A 20724-nucleotide genomic window follows, 5' to 3' on the forward strand; every position below is an offset into this window, starting at 1 on the left:
AGCAATTCATATCTAGGGAACAGGGAATTCCGTTCAAAGTGTATTCTGCATTGTGTACCAGCTTATTCTCTTGTGATCCCTTTTTCTCCAATGAATATAAGACAAATATTATATAAGAATAATAGATTACAAATATTTATCTTCTTGCTAATTATCCTAGCACTGCGGTGAGTATTAGAAAGGGTGGGGGATTGGGAAAGAAGGACTATGCAATTTGCCCTTTTATCCAGCATTCTTTTGAGTTGAGTTCTAGAAATCTCTCCCCCCCCCCCCTCGTTTAGGCTCACCCAGATATTTGGGGTCATATCCTTCTGAAGTCGATGTAAAATTGTAAGAACAATTGCATTAATATGCTTTTTCACTTAGTGACTGCTTTGCTTAAGAACCAAATTGGTGGTCCCAATTGTCGTCACCAACACACTCACTATATCAGATTTCCCCGTAGAAGCTCAGCTGTCAACATAACTGGCGGTTTCAAGATTTGAGGGAAATGCTATAGCTTTGGGCAGCCAAATCCTAACCCACTTGCTTTAGATACCTGCTGGGTCATCAGAGATGTCTTAACCTAAAAAATTAAATCAAAACAACATGTCATACTATGTTGATGACCACTCAGGACTGAATCTTATTGAAATCATACTGGCTGATTCCTAGTCTTCTGTCTACTTTCTAGATTAGCTGCCCAAAGAGCAAAGTATCTAAGAGAGAAGCTGGAAGAAAATCAAATTTATAAGACGGCCCTTGATACCCAGGTAAATTGCAACACAAGCAGTTTCAGCCTATAACAAGCGTGTATGGTTTGTGATCACGAAAGGAAGCTTTGCGCAGTGAAAGGAAGCTATTGCTATTGCTATTGCACCAGAGTGTAAGACGCACCAAGATTTTGAAGAGGCAAATTAAAAAAAAAGTTTTTGCACTCTGCAAACCTCCCAAAAACCGGCCAGTTTTTTGGTGAAAACCGGCCCATTTTTTGTGAAAACCGGCCCGTTTTTTGTGAAAACGGGCCCACTTTTTTGTCAGAAAAGGGCATGAATAGCCTTTAGGAGGCTTGTAGAGTGCTTCTGGGGGTTGTGTGGGGACAAAATTTCTGCCCGCCCCAGCATCCAGGAGCACTCTGGAAAACTCCTAAAGGCTATGCATGGCCATTTTAGTGAAGGGCGGGATTTCAGGGGGGCAAAAATGCTGTCTTCAGTGTATAAGATGCACCCAGATTTTCAGCCTCTTTTTTGAGGGAAAAAGGTGCATCTTATACTCTGAAAAATATGGTAAGTGGTGAAGACAAACTAGTTGGTTTCTCCCTTTAGGGAACACAACAAAACTGAAGATCAAACCATAAAACAAGGCGAAATTCATTTAACAAATGTCTCTCTTAGCAACAGAAATTTTGGGTTCAGTTGTGGTCGTAACTCGAGGATTATCTGAACATAAAACAACCTTCATAATTGCTATGACCAAAGTGCCTTTTTTGATTTAAATTCCCTCTCCTTTTTTTTAATAAAAAGTTTTTTGTTTTCTATTTTTCAACTTATAAACATTCCATCTTTCCTTAAACAGTGTGACATCTGGGTACAAATATCTCTGTGCAACAGCTTTCAGCATTTACAACCATTCACATTAATATTCATTCTCTAATCTTAAAATTACAATATATTAAGCAATTGAACATTATTAACCTATTCATTTTCCTCCTAATGTATCTTCTAATAAAAATACAATACTAACGTTAATCATAATTATCTTCCTCATCATAATGCCAACAATTATCATCTTGCTTATACCTCTATTTTAACATATTTTCTACTCTTCTTCTAAATTCCCTCTCCTTTTTGTACGTAGATAAAATTAAGGCCAGCTCCCTTGCCTGAATTCGTGCCTGATTCAACGGAGATCATTTTTGGGAAGAACGACATGAATGAAGAGAAAATGGAGGAGAGAAGGAAGCGGGCTCGGGAATATTCCAAGTATCAGTTGCAGGCAGTGGCAGATCGTAAGAGGACTGCCATTCTTAATGAGCTGGTGGATCAGAGGAGAGCTGCAGACATGTTCCAAAGAGCTAAGAAACAGTAAGATGGAAACTGTAAAGGGTTAATACTACTCTGAGAAGGTCTAGGCTGGACCTGGTAGGAACAAACAGAGCCATGATGCGCACTCAAACACTGCAAAACTCAGCTTTAAACCCCACAAGCAGGCCGCAGCCTCAGAACATGACGAGTAGGAAACGCATCCTTTGTAAAGTAAGCGCTGGGAGCGTCTGCCTCCCAGCGACTTTTCAAGTCTCTGGACCCCACCCAGGGGTGAAATCTAGCAGGGTCTGACAGATTCTGGTGAACTGGTAGCGGATATTTTGAGTAGTTCGGAGACCCGGCAAATACCGCCTCTGGCTGGCCCCAGAGTGGGGTGGGAATGGAGATTTTGCAGTATCCTTCCCCTGGAATGCGGAGGGAATAGAGATTTTGCAGTATCCTTCCCCTGGAGGGGTGGGAATGGAGATTTTGCAGTATCCTTTCCCTGGAGTGAGGTGGGAATGGAGATTTTGCAGTATCCTTCCCCTGGAGTGGGGTGGGAATGGAGATTTTGCAGTATCCTTCCCCTGGAGTGGGGTGGGAATGGAGATTTTGCAGTATCCTTTCCCTGGAGTGGGGTGGGAATGGAGATTTTGCAGTATTCTTCCCCTGGAGTGGAGAGGGAATGGAGATTTTGCAGTATCCTTCCCCTGGAGTGGGGTGGGAGTGGAGATTTTGCAGTATCCTTCCCCTGGAGTGGAGAGGGAATGGAGATTTTGCAGTATCCTTCCCCTGGAGTGGGGTGGGAGTGGAGATTTTGCAGTATCCTTCCCCTGGAGTGGAGAGGGAATGGAGATTTTGCAGTATCCTTTCCCTGGAGTGAGGTGGGAATGGAGATTTTGCAGTATCCTTTCCCTGGAGTGGGGTGGGAATGGAGATTTTGCAGTATCCTTCCTTTGGAGTGGGGTGGGAATGGAGATTTTGCAGTATCCTTTCCCTGGAGTGGGGTGGGAGTGGAGATTTTGCAGTATCCTTCCCCTGGAATGCGGAGGGAATGGAGATTTTGCAGTATCCTTCCCATGCCATGCCCACCAAGCCACGCTACGCCCACCAAGCCATGGCCAGAGAAATAGTAGCAATATAATTTGAATTTCACCATTGACCCCACCCCATGTCCATCCAACTGCCCACCCCCACCGGTAACCGCCATCTTGCAGCCGGCGGCGTTGGGGCTGCGCATGTAGCTTCAAATGGTCATTAAACAATCTGTTGCTAAGTCGAGGACTACCTGTATTCTCCTTGCCTTAAAACCCTTTTGCTATTCTTCTAGGTGGATGATGGAGAAGTGTGAGCGAATGGAGAGGCTCTTCCAGATGAACTTGGCTATTCAAGAAGACTGGCGGAAAAGCGCGGGGCTGAAGCGACAGCGAGATTACGAGGAGAAGCTCTTCCAGCGGTAAGCATCCACCTAGAGCAGAGTCCCCCAATCTTTCTGGCTTTTCAGACTGGTGGCGGGGGAGAGGGGGAAGAAGGGCTGTTCCACGCAAGCAATGGGCAAGTGAATGTGCGCGTGCAATTCCATTTGCACATGTGCTCAACCACCGCTTCTGAAGCCCAGCTCCAAACGCCTCACGGCCCAGGAGTAGCCACGGCCCAGGGATTGGGGGACCTCTGATCTACAGTACCTCCAATCTTTGACTCAGACTCGGGAATCGGTTCGCCTGGTGCACCAATTGGTTCGCCTGGTGCACCAATTGCGACCCTACCTGGACCGGGAGGCCCTTCGGATAGTCACTCACACCCTCATCACCTCAAGACTGGACTACTGTAACACGCTCTACATGGGGCTGCCCTTGAAGAGTGTTCGAAGACTTCAGCTTGTCCAGAATGCAGCCGTGCGAGCGATTGTGGGTGCACCTCGGTACACCCACGTTACACCTATCCTCCACGAGCTGCACTGACTGCCTATTGGTCTCCGGACACGCTTCAAGGTGCTAGTTGTTACTTTTAAAGCCCTACATGGTATCGGACCTGGGTACTTGAGAGACCGCCTCCTGCCAGTCACCTCCCAAAGACCTATTAGATCCCACAGACTAGGTCTCCTCCGAATTCCATCTGCCGGCCAATGTCGGCTGGCGGCTCCTCAGGGGAGGGCCTTCTCTGTGGCTGCTCCGGCCCTCTGGAACGATCTCCCCGTGGAGATCCGGACCCTTACTACCCTCCTGGCCTTCCGCAAAGCAGTTAAGACCTGGCTGTTCCGGCAGGCCTGGGGCTGTTGAGCCATCCAGCCTCATTCGAGGTTACGGCTGTTGTATAATTATAAATTGTTGTTTATTTTATTTTATTTTTTTTGTATCCCTTCCCCTTTTTTATTGTGAGCCGCCCTGAGTCCCTTGGGAATAGGGCAACATACAAACCCAATAAAATCCAAATCGAATCTGGGACAAATCTCTGGATTTCAGAGTTGGAAGATGTAAGTGGGGAAGGATGCTATTTGGCGGGATTCAACCAGTGTAACAACCACTTCGCTTTGTGTGTGCTTTGTGCACACACATTGCCTTTGAAATCAGCATTAAATCTTACCTTTTCCTGCAGCCCCGGTTAGTAAAACAGCTGAGACACTGCTGACCATTTTGCTGCGTCAATCAGCTGGGCTTCAAACAAAGGAAATATAGGATGAAATAGACCAGGAATGGGTGGGCGTGGCCAACTGATCCCCGGAACGACCGGTTCGTCCGGACCGGTGCGGCTGTATCCCACCCCTGCTTTGTCACATTCCTTCTATAGACAGTCAACATTGATGCAAATGCCTTATGGGGAAAATTTCCGCATAAGCTCCATAAAATCTGTTAGAATATTGAACTTAGTAGCTGGAACAGTAAAGTGTACACTAGACCAGAACACACATTTGTAGTTGATTAGTCTTTCTTATCTCCTGCTCATTTGCCTTGACTGTTAGTAGCTCAGATTCTTGTAGAGAGCTTAACCTTGCAATAAATCTTTTTATAAACATATTTTTATTTCCATTTTCATAACATACAATCACATGTATACTATACATAGCCAGTATCATATAGTATTAAATAATGATTACATCAGTTCCTCTTGTCCTCAACACCCCCAAAAGATTAACACCCATTATTAGCTCTTCTACTCTCCATACACCTCTTTCTTCTACCTCTCTCTTACTTCCTATCTTCCCTCCATCTTCCTTTCCTACTCTACTTCCTCTTCCTTTCTCCTTCTCCTCTCTCTACATTCCACTCCTCCTTATCCTCATCCTCCTGTCCTTGCAAGAAATCTTTATGCTCATTTGAATCTCCTGATTTCCTTGGTCCTTGACATAGAAGCCTTTGAGGGGAAAAGTGAATTATTTGTTTTTCTTCCCAATAAGATGATTTAAAAACAAACAAACATTTCTGTCTCCTTGAACTGCAGGGCGGGAGACAAACTTATGCTCCTGGACCAGTGTGCAAGATATCGTCGTTGTTACCAGTGCAAGAAAGGCCTGAACAAATTTGGGGAAAACAAGATATGGACAGACAGTAAATATATCCCTGGATCTCGGTTAATCATTTGAAGCAGGAACATTTGTTTAAGCCTTCCTTTTCTTCTTATGAGTGCTTTTGAAATTGGTTTTTTTTTTAAAAAAGAAAAAAAAAGAAAAGAGAATCGGATTGTATGAACGTGCTTATGATTTGATTCTTGTAGCCTTGTGATATAAATTTTAGATTTTTTTTTCTTTTCTGGTGACAAGAATATGTTTTTCCCGCATTAAAGATATATATGTATGAATGTGTATTATGGAATACCCTTCCCTCATCTACCCACCCCCACATTCCATAAAACACGAATTACTTATTACTTTTTTAGAATGGGGGGTGGATTGATCTTTTCAGGCAGGAATGCGACGGTGGCACATTTGATTTACAGAAACTGACTGCCTTTTTGTATGTTTGTGCAGGGGTGAGATTCAGCCGATTCGGGCCAACTGGATGCAAATTTGCCAATGCAAATTTGGACCAGGAGCAAATTACCTATCTGGGGAGAAGGCAATGATGGTTAACCTTTTTCTAAAGGTGCACCAAAATTGTGTGCCCATCCACCTGCACATGTGTGCATGCCCCCCATCTGTGCATACACGAGCAATCCCCCCACATGCGCACGTGGCCCCCTGCATGGGGTGGGGGATTTTCATCGTCCATAGGCTCCAGAGGCTTTCCTGAATCCTGGGGAGTGTGAAAATAGCCTCTCCTGGCCCTCCAGGGGGTTGGGGGTGGCTGTTTTCACCCCCCTTCAGGAAAGCCTCCAGAGCCTGGGGAGGGTGAAAAATGGCCCAACGGGAAGTTCGGGAATGCTCCTGGCTTAGCCATTCTTCCACACATTTGCTGAGCCCTTAAAGGAGGGGTGTCAAAATCAATTGCATTGAGGGCTGCATCAGGGTTGTGTTTGAACTCAGGGAGCCAGGGTGGGCATGGCTGGAGTGGGTATGGACAGCTCGACGTCACCGCAATGGCCTCCTGCAGCCCTCTGCCAGTGAAAATGGAGCCTGGGGAGGTCCATTGTGGGCTCCATTTACGGGCTCAATGTTTGCGGGCAGAGGGCTGCAGGAAGCTGTCAAGGATGAAAACGGAGCTCAGGCGGGTCACGCGTGGCCATCTCCGGACTCCATTTTCACTGGCAGAGGGCTGCAGGTGATTTCTGCCAACAAAAACAGAGCCTGGGCAGGCCGCCTGCAGCCCCAACCTCTGTTTTCACTGGCACTGAAAGCCAGTCCTTAGCTTTCTATGGTGGCCCCACGGGCCAAATCTAAGCACCCCATGGTCTTGAGTTTGATACTCTGTTGTATAAACTGGAGATACATCTCTACGCAGCCTTTTGAAAACCTCTGAGTCTGTCCCCCTCCAATGACTGAGTTACTTTAATGAGATTTAAAGTAGATGCTTTCATTAGATTTCACCGTGACCTGACAAAAGGGCGAACGTCAAAACCGCGCCCGACTAAACCGCATCGCTGACATCATCAACAGGGCAACAACAGCCAGCGCGGAGAAAGAAGGGCGCTTTACAATAGCGTGTCGAAAGAAAGGCGACTTAACTTAAGGTAAGGGTTAGGTTTAGGGTTAGGTTTAGGTTTAGGGTTAGGTTAAGGGTTAGGTTTAGGGTTAAGTTAAGGGTTAGGTTTAGGGTTAGGTTTAGGATTAGGGGTTAAGTTTAGGTTTTGGGTTACTTTTACAGCGCGCTTCTGTCTCCGCGCTCTTGTCGCCCTGTTGATGATGTCAGCAACGTGGTTTAGTCAGGCGCGGTTTTGTCGTTCGCCCTTTTGTCGGTGAACCAATTTCACAATAGTACCATAGCCTTAGAGGTTATGATGTTCCATTAAGACTGAGAAGATGACCAGCCTCCATCAACTCTTCCAGCCCATTACACTTTTCAGGTTTGGGATTGTGAGAGTAAAACTTACATTTTTTTAAAAAAATCTCAATTGCCTTCTAGAGAAAAAGTGAGCTGGAAGATAAGGTCAAGTTTTTACCTTTAAGGAGGGACCATGTTATGCTGTCAATTGCATAACCCACTTAAAAAGGCACAGTCATATATCCTGACTCTAGGGGGCAATGCTCATCTCCGTTTCAAAGCCGAAGAGTCAGCGCTGTCCGAAGACGTCTCCGTGGTCATGTGGCCGGCATGATTAAATGCCGAAGGCGCACGGAGCGCTGTTACCTTCCCACCAAAGGTGGTCCCTATTTTTCTACTTGCATTTTTACATGCTTTCGGACTGCTAGATTGGCAGAAGCTGGGAGAAGTAATGGAAGCTCACACGGGCACTAGGGATTGGAACCGCCAAACTGCTGACCTTTCTGATCGACAAGCTCAGTGTCTTAGCCACTGAACCACCACATCCCAGGTGAGATACAAACCAATAAATAGGCCTTTCCTCCTGCTTTCAGTGTGTCCCATGGAAGAAATTGCTGCTGTGCTGAATCTCGTAGTCTCCCGACAGCTTTAGCTATAATAAGACAATTCGTCAACCTTTATTCTAGCTTCAGCTAATACATACCAAATCGGGACCATTAACAGTGCTCGATTCATGGGCATTGCTGAAATAGATTTTAATAGGAGCAAAAGAACACACTAGGATTTCATCGCATGACATACACAGCATTTTGGTTACGCAAAAAAGTCACAGCATAGGCATTGATTGATATTGTGCTTTCTCAGTTATTTAGAAACGACACATTCATTTTGGATGACTTGGGTTAACCAATGAGGACACGCATTTTAGATGTTTGACTGCAGGGGACGTAGAGCACATCATGAGAATTGGTTGATGTCTCATTGCTACATTATCTGCCCCGGGAAAACATTTGCTTTCCCAAAAGACAACTAGACTGTCTTGGGGTTTTCTCCTTGAAAACTTTTCACTTATCATCCAAGAAGCTTCTTCAGTTCTAACCGAATGGAAGGATTCTTTGCAGTTAGCAGAAGAATGGAAGAACCCAAGAAGCTTCTTGAATGAGAAGCAAAATGTTTTCAGGGAGAAAACCAAAGAGGTCCATTTGTCTTTTTTGGAAAATAGCATTTGAGACAGGCCTGATCTGGAGGACTGAGAATCTCCATAGACATTCAATAGACCTATTATTGTTGAGTAGATCTGAAGACCAACAGCCTAACTCTAACCTGGATTTTAAGGCCCCTTATGATATCTAGAAAGTGCATTAATCGTGGAGAAATGGAGGATCCAACTTCCATGGCAATCTCAGTTTGGTTTCCATCACCCTAATCCAAGATCTTCAGGCAGCTCATTGGGTTGGAATAACAGAAGCGTTGGAAGGGACCTTGGAGGTCTTCTAGTCTAGCCCCTTGCTCGAGCAGGAGAACCTATACCAGTGATGGTGAACCTTTTTCACCCTAGGTGCCAAAAGCACATGTGTGCATGCTATTGTGCGTGCCTGCGTGCCCACCCCCATAATTTAATGCCCACCATGCTGTGCCCCCTGTGCATGCGTGCGTGACCCTGCCCTGCTGCACCACATATGTGCACATGCCTTTCTTGGAGCCCAGTGAGGGCGAAAATGGCCTTCCCCGTCCCCTCAGAGGCCCTCCAGAGGCCCGAAATGGCCCGTTTTCTGACTTCCGGTGGGCCCAGTAGCTCTGTTTTTCGCCCTTCCTAGGCTCCCGAGGGCGAAAAACAAAGATGATTAGGGGACTGGAGACTAAAACATATGAAGAACGGTTGCAGGAACTGGCTATGTGTAGTCTTGTGAAAAGAAGGACTAGGGGAGACATGATGGCACTGTTCCAATATCTCAGGGGCTGCCACAAAGAAGAGGGAATCTAGCTATTCTCCAAAGCACCTGAAGGCAGGAGAAGAAACAATGGATGAAAACTAATCAAGGAGAGAAGCAACTTAGAACTGAGGAGAAATTTCCTGACACTTAGAACAATCAGTGGAACAGCTTGCCTCCAGAAGTTGTGAATGCCCCAACACTGGAAGTCTTTGAGAAGATGTTGGATAGCCATTTGTCTGAAATGGTGTAGGGTTTCCTGCCTAGGCAGGGGGTTAGACTAGAAGACCTCCAAGGTCCCTTCCAACTCTGCTATTGTATTGATGGGGTACAGCCTACCAGAGAAGACATGGTGGCCTTTTGGGTTAAGGATGTGCAGTACAATGAGAGGCTGGACACCCATCTGTCTAGGGTGCTCTAATCTGGATTCCTGTATTGGTCAGGGAGTGGGCTTAGAGCCCTGCATTTAGAGTGTTCTAACTCTATGATTTTAAATACAATACTCCCTTTTTATGATCCTGTAATCCCTTAATTTAGAATAGAATCTGGGTGATTGGATGGAGCTGAGCATTTACTGGCTGGATGCCCTTCCTGATGCCTATGCAGAGCTCACAGCAGATATTTTCTCCTTGCATTCAGAGAGAAAAATATCTGCCGCTACTTAGGACTGAACTCTCAACCTTGCAAGTGGAACGCAAACATCTTCACCATTACACCACCATACTTCACCAGCCTGAAGATGGCGAGTGGGACCTTGTCAAAACGTCGCCAAGGTACTCTCAATCTTACACGGGGAAAAAACCCGAATACGCCAAGACCTGCATATCTGTACCCGTGAAAATCTACGAAAACACACACACACACACACACACACACACACACCCTCCCTCCCTCCCTGAGATTACAATTTCTTGGTTGTGTTTGATGGAGAGGCATATGAATTAACACATGATTTTTTTTTCAAGGCGTAGTAGTGATGATCTCATGGTTTAAGTTTAAGATACAACTAAGGGAGCTCGGCTGGATGTTCTCTAATCCACATTCTATAGCCGTGATGGCGAACTGTGGCATTCATGCCTGAAGTGGCCTGTGGAGCCATATCACCTGGCACGCATGGGGTTGCCCGTTCCTTTTCTGGGTTTCTGTCACGCATGCTAATCATCTGGACTTCGTTTGTGTGGCAGTGCCGGAAACTGGAAGAGCTGCTCTTCCGTTTTCCTGCGTGAGTCTGCGCGCCGGCCAGCTGATCATAGCACGCAAATGCACACCAGTAACCGGAGGACTAGCTGCGCGGCACGCATGCACATGCCAGAAACCAGAAGTTCATTTTAGGGCACTCGTAGGCACACTGCGCAGCTCCCCTTCCAGGTTGCAGGCCAGATGAGTGCCCAGGCTCCCTTTTTGGCACTCGGTGCCAGAAAGGTTTGCCATCATTGTTCTATAGGTTCCTTTGCTACCAAAATAAAATACAAATGAAATTCGGAGAAAGTCTTTGCTTTTTTCCCCCTCAGCACTCAAGGTTGAAATGTCAATTCCTCTTTTATTAGAAAGGTTACATCCATTTCTTTGAGACTGGATCATCTTTAACGGGAAGGTCCAGCTTAAAATCCCCACTCTTAACTCTTAACCCTATCCTAAGGTCAAACTGGAACCCTTCAGATAATTGAGTGCTATTTCTACAGAACAGACTTGGGGGGAAAAAAGAAGCTATAATCTGCAGTGGTGTCTCCCAATTTCGACAACTTTAAGATGTGTGGACTTCAACTCCCAGAATTCCCCAGCCAGCCTTGATGGCTGGGGAATTCTGGGAACTGGAAGTCCACACATCTTAAAGTTGCCAAGGTTGGGAAACACTGGTCTATAGTCACCATCGAAGCCCCTTTTTAAACCGTGTTAGCTACACAGATAGTCCTCAACCTAGGTTCATTCGTTCAGCAACCATTTGGAGTTTGATCAGCGCTGAATGAATGGTGGTTACGATTGGTCCTTGGAATCCTGGCTGTTCCAGCATCTACATGGTCACATGATCATGATCTGGGCCCTTGGCAATCAGTTTGCACTTAACAGCCAGTTGCAGAGCTCACCATCATATGATTGGCATTTGGAACCTTCCCTGCTGGCTTCCCCAGAAAGTCAATGGGGAAGCCAACAGGAAGGGTTGCAAGTCGCTGGATTAAGTTTCCCTGACCCACGCATCCTTCCCACATCCCTTCTACCTCCCTCTACTCAGCACAAGCTTCTTAGCTGCCTGCTGGCCCAGGATTTGCAATTCCCTCCCAGATTCCCTACTGACTTTGGTTGAGGGAAACTGGCAGGAAGTTGTCTCATCTAACAAAGGCAACCAGGACTCCAGGGATTGCTGTAGCTAAATGATGAGGTCCTGCTTTAGTGATAGAAATGCGTGACCCGTCAAAACCGCGTTCCACAAAAGCGCGGTCGACAAAATCGCGTATGTGACGTCATCACAACGCGACGAAAAAGATCGAAAAATGATCGAAAAATTGAAATAAAAATTATTTATTCACATAAAGGTAAGCGTTAGGTTAAGGGTTAGGGTTAGGGTTAGGTTAAGGGTTAGGGTTAGGTTTAGAGCGTTAGCGTTACGTTTAGTGTTAGGTTAAGGGTTAGCGTTACGTTTTTCGTTAGGTTAAGGGTTAGGTTAAGGGTTAGGTTAAGGGTTAGGTTTAGGGTTAGGTTAAGGGTTAGGTTTAGGGTTAGGTTTGGGGGGGTTAGGGTAAGGTTTTCGCTTTATTTTTACATTTTTCGATCTTTTTCATCGCGCTGTGATGACGTCACATACGCGCTTTCGTCGATCGCGATTTTGTCGTCCGCGGTTTTGTGGTGGAACCATAGAAATGTCGGCCCCAAATGCCACTGTAAGTTGAGGACCAGTTATAGTCAACATTGGAGCCTGAAATGGTCAACTCTATTTTAATATGTTGCATGAATCCATCCTACGCTATTCTAATCTTTCGGCGTATCATGCAACCTACAGATATGGGATACTTGAGTAAACCAGGACTTAATTAACCATGGATATACGTTATTGTGTGAACATATACTTGGAGTGCTTCTTGAGTTAGTCTATGCTGCCAATTAAAACATAGTGAGTTTGGTAGAACTTTCATTGTTGTATGGTAACAAGATATAAGTTTGATAAAGAAATACCAGTTACCGGGATTTTTTTCAGTAAATTGGGTTAGTGAGAATTCTACATAACTGCCAATACCACCATCCATATCTCTAAGAAGGGTCAGGGTTAGGATCAGGGCCCTGGGGGTAGTTGCTAAAACTGGTAGAAGCCATGCAGAACTCTGGGCAAGAAGTGACTTCTGAATTGTATGCCCGATGGCCATTCCACGGTCATTATCAAACAATGAAATTCTCCTAAATAGGGGTGGGATTTAGCCAGTTTGGACCGGGTTGGGAGAATGGATATTAATTTTCATCTGTTTCACCTAACTGGTAGTTGGAAGGAGTGGCTGGCCCCGCCCACCCCTTCCCTCCCAGAAGTCTCCACATGGCCTGTTCATCATGCCAGGTAAGTGCAGGGTCTATGCAGAGGCTCTGGGAGGGCGAAAAATGGGCCTATCGGAACTACCAGAAGTCTGGAAATGGGCCTGTTTCTGGACTCCGGAGGGCCTCCCGGAGGCTCCCAGAGACTCCCGGAGGCTGAAGGAAAGCCTCAGGAGCCCGGGGAGGGTGAAAACGACCTCCCCGCCATGGTGCAGGAAGCCAATTAGGCCATGCTCCCATGGCTACACCCACCCAGAGAACCAGTTGCTAACATTTTTCAATCCCACCCCTGCTCCTAAGCCCATGAATGGTAACCTTTACTGAGAAAGGCCATAGCAATTACACCAGCTTAATGGATACGAAGTCATCTAGCAAAAGCAATTTCTATGAACTCTGCAGAAATTCCTAATCCAGCCGTCTCCAACCTGGAAGGGTGCCATGTTGACATGGGGATTTGGGGAGCTGATGTTCTAATCCATTGGGAAAGGACCAATTTAGGGAAGGTCAGTTTGACTTGCGAAAGGAGATTCGAGAATACGGAACCTTCTATATTTCATCGAATCACATCCGTTCATTGGGCGTTGGTGGCATAATTGGTCCTTGTTTACTCTGTATGATTTCCGGCTCAGATTTATTTGGTTTGCTTTGTTTGTTTTTTAAAAAAGGAAGCTGCTCATAGAAATAACTGAAGATCCTACAAGGTTGGAAGTTCAAGACACTTTAGCATCTTAAGGTTCACAGCTACTGGAAAATTCCTCTATCCCGCCTTCACCAAAGAGAAACATCAAATATTCTGAGTCTTCATGGCTTCCTGCGGCCACTGGAAATTATCGATGATGAAGGAATCATAGTCAGGGCTGTAAATGAGATTTTTCACAAATGCTTCTTTGTCCTCTGGTTCTGGATACCAGGAGGCCAAGTTGTGTTTGTAGGCATAGTCAACCACCTAAGAACAAGAGATAGAAGGGAAAAAAAACAACAACATTGGACAAAGCCATTTGATCTAACCAGATACCATCTAGATCAGTGGTCATCAACCTTTTCTGCACCCTCATTAAATATTTTTTTGTGGCCAGGGACCTGTTGGAAGACATATCCATTATTATTTCATAATTGTTATTATTTCATGGCAACCTGTGGGAAAAATACCCATCTGGTTCAGCCGGGAGAAAGACACTGTAAACATGGAGGCTGATTGGAAAGATGGTTTAATGAGGAAGAGGACTACCAAACACATCGTTCTGGTCAGGGTTGGGCTCATACCAGTGTTGGTACTGGTTCGCTTTGAGTGCGTGCGCAGTTCACTGTAAATTGTTCTGCGCATGCGTAAAGATCATGAAAAACTAATCAAAAACATGCTGAGACCGTGGAACAAGTTTGGGGGAGTGGCCAGCCTGGGTCTCTGCCGATTCTGCAACCCAGGCCAAATGATCACTACCGATTTGCCTGAATCGGTGCGAACTGGTAGAAACCCACCTCTGGTTCTGGTGTAGCTGACCACATAGAGTTGAGAGTGGGGTTTTTTTAATACCTTCTTTGAATTTTGCACTTGAGCTTCCTGTTCCTAGGCAAGAACATGTATTCTATTGGGTGTTGTCAGATTCTTATAGGGTCATGTAGGGGGTCATAGCTGGCTCTACAGGCAACAGAAGAAATGCAAATCCTAGGTCTTGTCTGAGCCAATTTGGTCAACTTCTGGCTTATTGTTTATCTGAGCTCCCAGGTGAAATTTGGGGATCATGCAATGAAGAGGCTGAAAGGGTGGTAGGCAATTCCTATTGTAGCTTAATGGCTTTGTCCTGTGTTGGATCTCAGGTGAGGGGTTGCTTCTAATCCGACCATTCTGCCTTTGTTAGGACTTTGCTGCAGGGAGTTTCAAAATATCCTATCTTAAATGGATTTCTGCCTGCTGTATTTCCTTTGCTTATGAATAGGGCTGTCTAGATACTTGTCTTCCTCTTTGAATAAGCTCTTTATCTCTTAAGTGCTGACATCTGTGTGGGCTATTTTGAAAAAGTGGGGACTGCTTTCTGCCTCTAAAAAACATGTTTTTTCCATTTCTCCCTTTGGGGAAATATAATATTCTGCCTTTTTAATATTCCTCAAAATATTTCATTCTTCTGGGGAGAGGCCATTGACCACCAAGATTTAAGATTTAAATCATAGTATTTTTCAAGCCTTCGCAGACCTCCTGTGACAATATTGTGGCCGCCAGGGGTTGAGGACCACTGATCTAGATAACTCACAACCTCCAAAGTCAACAACGCTACGATAGGTATTGTAGACAACTTAGCCATTTTATCATTTGCTCTATGGATCCCTTTACATGTAGTGGCTTAGTGACCATTTGAAGTTAGGACAAACTTACCTTGGGGCAGTGGTGGGTTTCAATTTTTTTTTGGAACCTACTCTGTGGGTGTGGCCTCCTTTGTGGGAGTGGCTTGCCAGCCATGTGACCTGGTTGGAGTGGCTTGCCGGCCATGTGTTTTCTCTCTCTCTCTCTCTTTCTCTCTTTCTCTCTCTTTCCTTCCTTTTGTCTCTCTGTCCCTTTTTTTTCCTTTCATCTCTCACTCTTTTTCTTTCTTTTTTTCTTTATTTATTTCTTCCTTTCTTTCTCTTTCTCTCTCTCTCTCTGTGTCAGTCTGTGTGTGTGTGTGTGTGTGGCAGTGGTGGGTTTCAAAATTTTTTGGAACCTCTTCTGTAGGTGTGGCCTGCTTTACGGGTCCACTGGTGGAACCTCTTCTAACCGGTTCGGTAGATTTGACGAACCGGTTCTACCGAATAGGTGCGAACCGGTAGGAACCCACCTCTGCCTTGGGGCTACATACGACCTGCATTTGAAGATCAAACCATCCACTCCCCTTGGTTATGTGACTGAATTTCAGATTCTCTATTGCATTTATGTGGGGCACAGTGGTTAGAATGCAGTATTGCAGGTGACTGCCTGCAATTGGGCAGTTCGAATCTCACCAGGATCAAGGTTGACTCAGCCTTCCATCCTTTCGATGTCGGCAAAATGAGGACCCAGATTGTTGGGGGCAAGAGGCTGACTCTGTAAACCGCTTAGAGAGGGCTGTAAAGCACTGTGAAGCGGTATATAAGTCTAAGGGCTTTTGCTATTGCTACGGCCATTTACAGCATCCCATAGTCATGAAAACATATTCCCAGTTTTGGGCAAAACTGTGCCCATAGTGAACTATAAGCACTCAACATACGACCACAATTGAGCCCCAGATTTATGTTGTGAAGTGAGAAATTTGTCAAGTGAGTTTTGCCCCATTTGCACGATTTTTCTTGCCGTATATGTTAAATGAGTCACTGCCGTTGTCAAATTGGTCACATGGTTGTTAAGTAAATCTGCTTTCCCCGTAGATTTGGCTTGTCAGAAAGTCGCAAAAGGGGGCTGTGGGACACTGCAACCGTCATAAATGTGAGTCGGTCAAGCACCCGGATATAAATCCAAGGACTATGGGGATGCTGTAATGGTCGTTAAGTGTGAAAAAGGGGTCATAGGTCCATTTTTTCAGTGCGGTTGTAACTTCAAATGGTCACTAAACGAACTGTTGTAAGTCGAGGACTACCTGTATTGATTCGCTTAACAACTTCGCTTAACTGATGTGGCAACCGTAATACAACCACAGTGTTTGCTTAATAGCTACTGCAATAAAAAAGGTCATAAAATTGTCTGTCATGTGACCGACTCATTTTATGACTCCCATGATGGGAAGGCTCCAATTCAGTCATAAGCTTGAGGACTACCTCTGAGGTAGATTTCTTTTGATGCGTATTTAGTGACTTGTAACCAGATGCTGAAATGTTAATTGTTTAAGAATGTAGAGGAAGCAGGAGTTTGTTTTCAAGAGTAGGAAGTTAAATGTCTCAGAAACTTCAAAAAACATCTTACTTTAACGGCAATTTTGAAGGACACGTCTCGAATGGAGCTCAAAGGTGGATAGAGCCTTCCTTCAGCCAGGTTTTCCTCTGTCACCTCTTGTGCAATTGCCTAGGGGAGAAGAAAGGATATGTGTGTCATCCCCCCGGCCTACAACATTTAAAAATCCACCACATAAAATCTCATAACTCTCCCCCGCCCCCACTCCATGGCAACAACACAATCAATTCAACCACTTGATTGGCGCCATTTTTCTCGGGCCCACTGATAAAACTATGCTTTTAGAGCCCTTCTGGAAAAAAACATGGTGGGGCCCAACCACACCTTGGTTGAGAACGGCATTCCATAGCGAAGGGGCCATCACTGAGAAGACCTTTATTTTGTGGTCCCGCCAGAGAAACCTCCCCAATCAATGGAACCCATAACATTCCCTGTGTTCCTGTCCTTGGAACTAAAATGATAGTTAAGTGGAAGAGAAGAACACAAACCTCTGCTATGGTGAGAAAGATTTCCTCGGTGATGTGACGGACTCCACAAGCGATGATTCCTAGAGCAACTCCGGGGAAAACATAGGCGTTGTTCCCTTGGCCAGGGTAGAAGGTCCGTCCATCGGAGAGGGTCACCTTTGGAAACGGGCTCCCACTGGCGAAGATGGCCCGGCCCTATCCAAAAAAATTCAAAATAAAGTCCAGTTTATTATTTATTATTTTATTTTATTTTATTTTATTTTATTTTATTTTATTATTTTATTTTATTTTATTTTATTTTATTTTATTTTATTTTATTTTATTTTATTTATTTTATTTTATTTTATTTTATTTTATTTTATTTTATTATTTTATTTTATTTTATTTTATTTTATTATTTTATTTTATTTATTTATTTATTTATTTATTTATTTATTTATTTATTTATTTTATTATTTTATTTTATTTATTTTATTTTATTTTTTATTATTATTTTTTATTTATTTTATTTTATTATTTTTTCATTTCATTTTATTTTTTTCATTTCATTTTATTATTATTATTATTATTTATTTATTTTTTATTTTATTTTATTTTATTTATTTTACGTATGTTATTTTATATATATATTATGTTATTTTATTATTATTTATTATTGTATTGTATTATCATATTATATATTATATTATATATTATATAATAGTGTAGTATAGTATATTATTCCAAATTATATTAGTATATTATAGTATATTACAGTATATTATGTTATATTATATTATATTATATTATATTATATTATATTATATTATATTATAATATTATATTATATTATATTATATTATATTATATTATAATTATATTATATCCTATTATCATTATATTATATTATATTATTATTATATCATATCATATATTATATTATTATTATATTATATTATCATTATATTATATTATTTCAGATTATTTCATATCATATTATATTATATTTATTATAATATTTCAAATTATTTCATATCATATTATTTCATATTATATTATTTCATTTTTCATATCATATTATTTCATATTATATTATTTCATTTTTCATATTTATTTAGCATATGGCAAAGAAGGTGAAATGGAACAGGAAAACAAAAACAAAAAGGGGTTTATACAAAATGTTTGTGATCTCAAAAGACTTTCAGGCATGAAATGGCTCCCTTATTGGAAATTGTCTGATATTTTTCTTTTTTTTAACCATTCCAAAAATGTTTCCCAAAATCCTGGTGTGAATTCAGAACATTTTTGGAAAAATTGTTCTCAAAACTGTTGTGTTCTGACCAGAGGATCTCAGCGCGTACGCAGACGCCCCGGATACCTCAGCGACCACTCATGCTCAATCCAGGGGAAAGGGGTGTTGTGTTCTGGCCAGCAGATGGCGCTATGTAAATCGCCTCTGATTGGCCATCTTGATTGGACCATGTGACTGATTGTTCAGGGATATGGGATACCATATTTTTCAGAGTATAACACGCACTGGAGTATAAGACACCAAGGTTTTGAAGAGGCAAATTAAAAAAAAAAGGTTTTGCACTCTGCAAACCTCCCCAAAACAGCCCATTTTTTGTGAAAATGGGCCCGCTTTTTTTTCCCCAATAAAAGGCATGAACAGCCTTTAGGGAGCTTGCAGAGTGCTCCTGGGGGAAGGGCTCAAATAGGAGCAAAAATGGGCCCATTTTTTGTCAATTTTATTTGCATGCATAGCCTTTAAGAGGCTTATAGAGTACTCCTGGGGGCTGGGGGGAGCAAAATTGAGCAAAAAATGGCCCGTTTTTCACTCATTTCTGCCTTCCCCAGCCCCCAGGAGCACTCTAAAAGCCCCCTACAGGCTTTGCACGGCCATTTTGGTGAAGGGGACAGGGTTTCTGGAGGCAAAAAATGCTGTATTTAGTGTATAAGACGCACCCAGATTTTCAGCCTCTTTTTTGAGGGGGAAAAGGTGAGTCTTATACTCTGAAAAATAAGGTAGGTGAAAACAGCGAGAGTTTTTAGAGTCGGTTTTCACCAAGACTGTGCCAATATGATATATCCAATAAAACTATTCTTTGAGGAAATGCCTGTCTCGGAGTTCTGTTTGCAATGGGTGTATTACTTGGAACCCTGATACCGCCATCGTGAACAATGACTGTGGCGTTTACTTAACACCTGCTATTTTTTAAAAATCATAAAATTGGGCATGGTCACATGATAATCCACTTCGTCACCATCTCAACTTATGACTGTAATTCAGAAAATTCAATGAGTGCAGACTTACATCCGTCAAACGGTAGCAGTCTTCGGCCGTGCATTCCGCTTTGCTCGTTGGGTTGCTGAGGGCAAACACAATGGGCTTCTCGTTGAAGGTCCCCATGTCCTTCAAAATTTGGCGAGTGAAAGCACCTGCCACAGCGGCCACCCCTGCAAGGAAATTGCAGCTTGAAAGTGAGACTCGGCATTCACAACAGGGAGGCCGAGAAAACAAAATGGAAGCAGCAGAGAAAATTCCGGCAAGGAAGCCGGAAGGGTTACCGATAATAGCTGTTGGTTTTATTTTCTGCACCACTTCCTCCAGTGTCTTCACAGTAGGATGGTCATGAGCAAACATCTCCTTCTCGTGGTTCAGATGACTCCTGCCCTGGGAAACAAGTAAAGCACAGGCAAACATATTTCCAATTTAAAATATATATATATAAACAGACTGAAGCAAGCCATTTCCCCAACATTGTGGATCTAACGGGGATTAGATTCATGAAACGTGTTCTCAGTGGTTACTCAACAAACTCGGCCTAACTCATTCTTCCTAGAGCAGGGGAGTCAAACTCAAGGCCCGTGAGCCAGATCTAGTCCGCGGAATGCTTTGATCTGGCTCGCAGGTCTGCCATGGAAACAGTGAAGGATCGGCCCATGGTGGTGCTTATGCCAGCAAAAACGGAGCTCCGGAAGGCCACGTGCCCCTCCCCATCTTCATTTTTGCTGGCAGAGGGTTGCAGGAGGCCGTCGCAGCTGAAAACGGAGTTGGGAGCCCGTTTTCACTGGCAGAGTGCTCAGACGCCCATAAGCATCCCCAACAAGAGTGACATCCAGCTGGCTGTGCCCCCCACCTGGCCATGCTCCCCCAGTCTCCCCGAGGTCAAATGCAACCCTGATGTGGCCCTCAATGAAATCGAGTTTGACACCCCAGTCCTAAAGAGTCACCACACGTGGGTTCGAATCCCATCCTCGTCGCCAGTTTAGAGGATCGAGGCAGGAACGACGCGAGAGCCAGGACGTAACAATAACAACAGGAGTTTATTCAGAAGCAGGAGCTGACAGCGATTCAAATGTAACAATTCCGCGCCAAGGTATTTATACTTGCTTAATTAAACAGGGGAACCAATGGGAGGCCTGGTAGCGTCTAGCAACTGCTGACGCAGTACCCTGGCAAATCAGGTTGGCTCGGCTGGCTAGCAACAGGCTATGCTGCGCCTCAGCCAATCAGGGCGCAGCCTAGACTGTTGCTGGCCTCCCGGTCGTAAGTGGAGGATTTTATGAATCCTCAACACC

General features: G+C 43.9%; 2 protein-coding genes across 2 annotated transcripts in view; one reads left to right on the forward strand and one right to left on the reverse strand.

Moving 5' to 3' along the window:
* Positions 1-7136, forward strand: part of CCDC81 (coiled-coil domain containing 81) — a 38196-nt gene extending 31060 nt beyond the window's left edge. The window contains exons 12-15 of the mRNA XM_032220029.1: positions 674-752; positions 1837-2063; positions 3334-3459; positions 5442-7136. Of these exons, the coding sequence (XP_032075920.1) occupies positions 674-752; positions 1837-2063; positions 3334-3459; positions 5442-5583 (574 nt within the window). The 3' untranslated portion in view covers positions 5584-7136. The remainder of the gene's footprint in view (positions 1-673; positions 753-1836; positions 2064-3333; positions 3460-5441) is intronic.
* Positions 7137-13466: 6330 nt separating this feature from the next.
* ME3 (malic enzyme 3) overlaps positions 13467-20724 on the reverse strand; it is a 122500-nt gene continuing 115242 nt past the window's right edge. The window contains exons 11-15 of the mRNA XM_032219197.1: positions 19711-19816; positions 19457-19599; positions 17185-17358; positions 16709-16807; positions 13467-13750 (exon numbers count right to left, since the gene is read on the reverse strand). Of these exons, the coding sequence (XP_032075088.1) occupies positions 13589-13750; positions 16709-16807; positions 17185-17358; positions 19457-19599; positions 19711-19816 (684 nt within the window). The 3' untranslated portion in view covers positions 13467-13588. The remainder of the gene's footprint in view (positions 13751-16708; positions 16808-17184; positions 17359-19456; positions 19600-19710; positions 19817-20724) is intronic.

The sequence above is a fragment of the Thamnophis elegans genome, chromosome 6, assembly GCF_009769535.1.
Source record: "Thamnophis elegans isolate rThaEle1 chromosome 6, rThaEle1.pri, whole genome shotgun sequence".
NCBI lineage: Eukaryota > Metazoa > Chordata > Lepidosauria > Squamata > Colubridae > Thamnophis > Thamnophis elegans.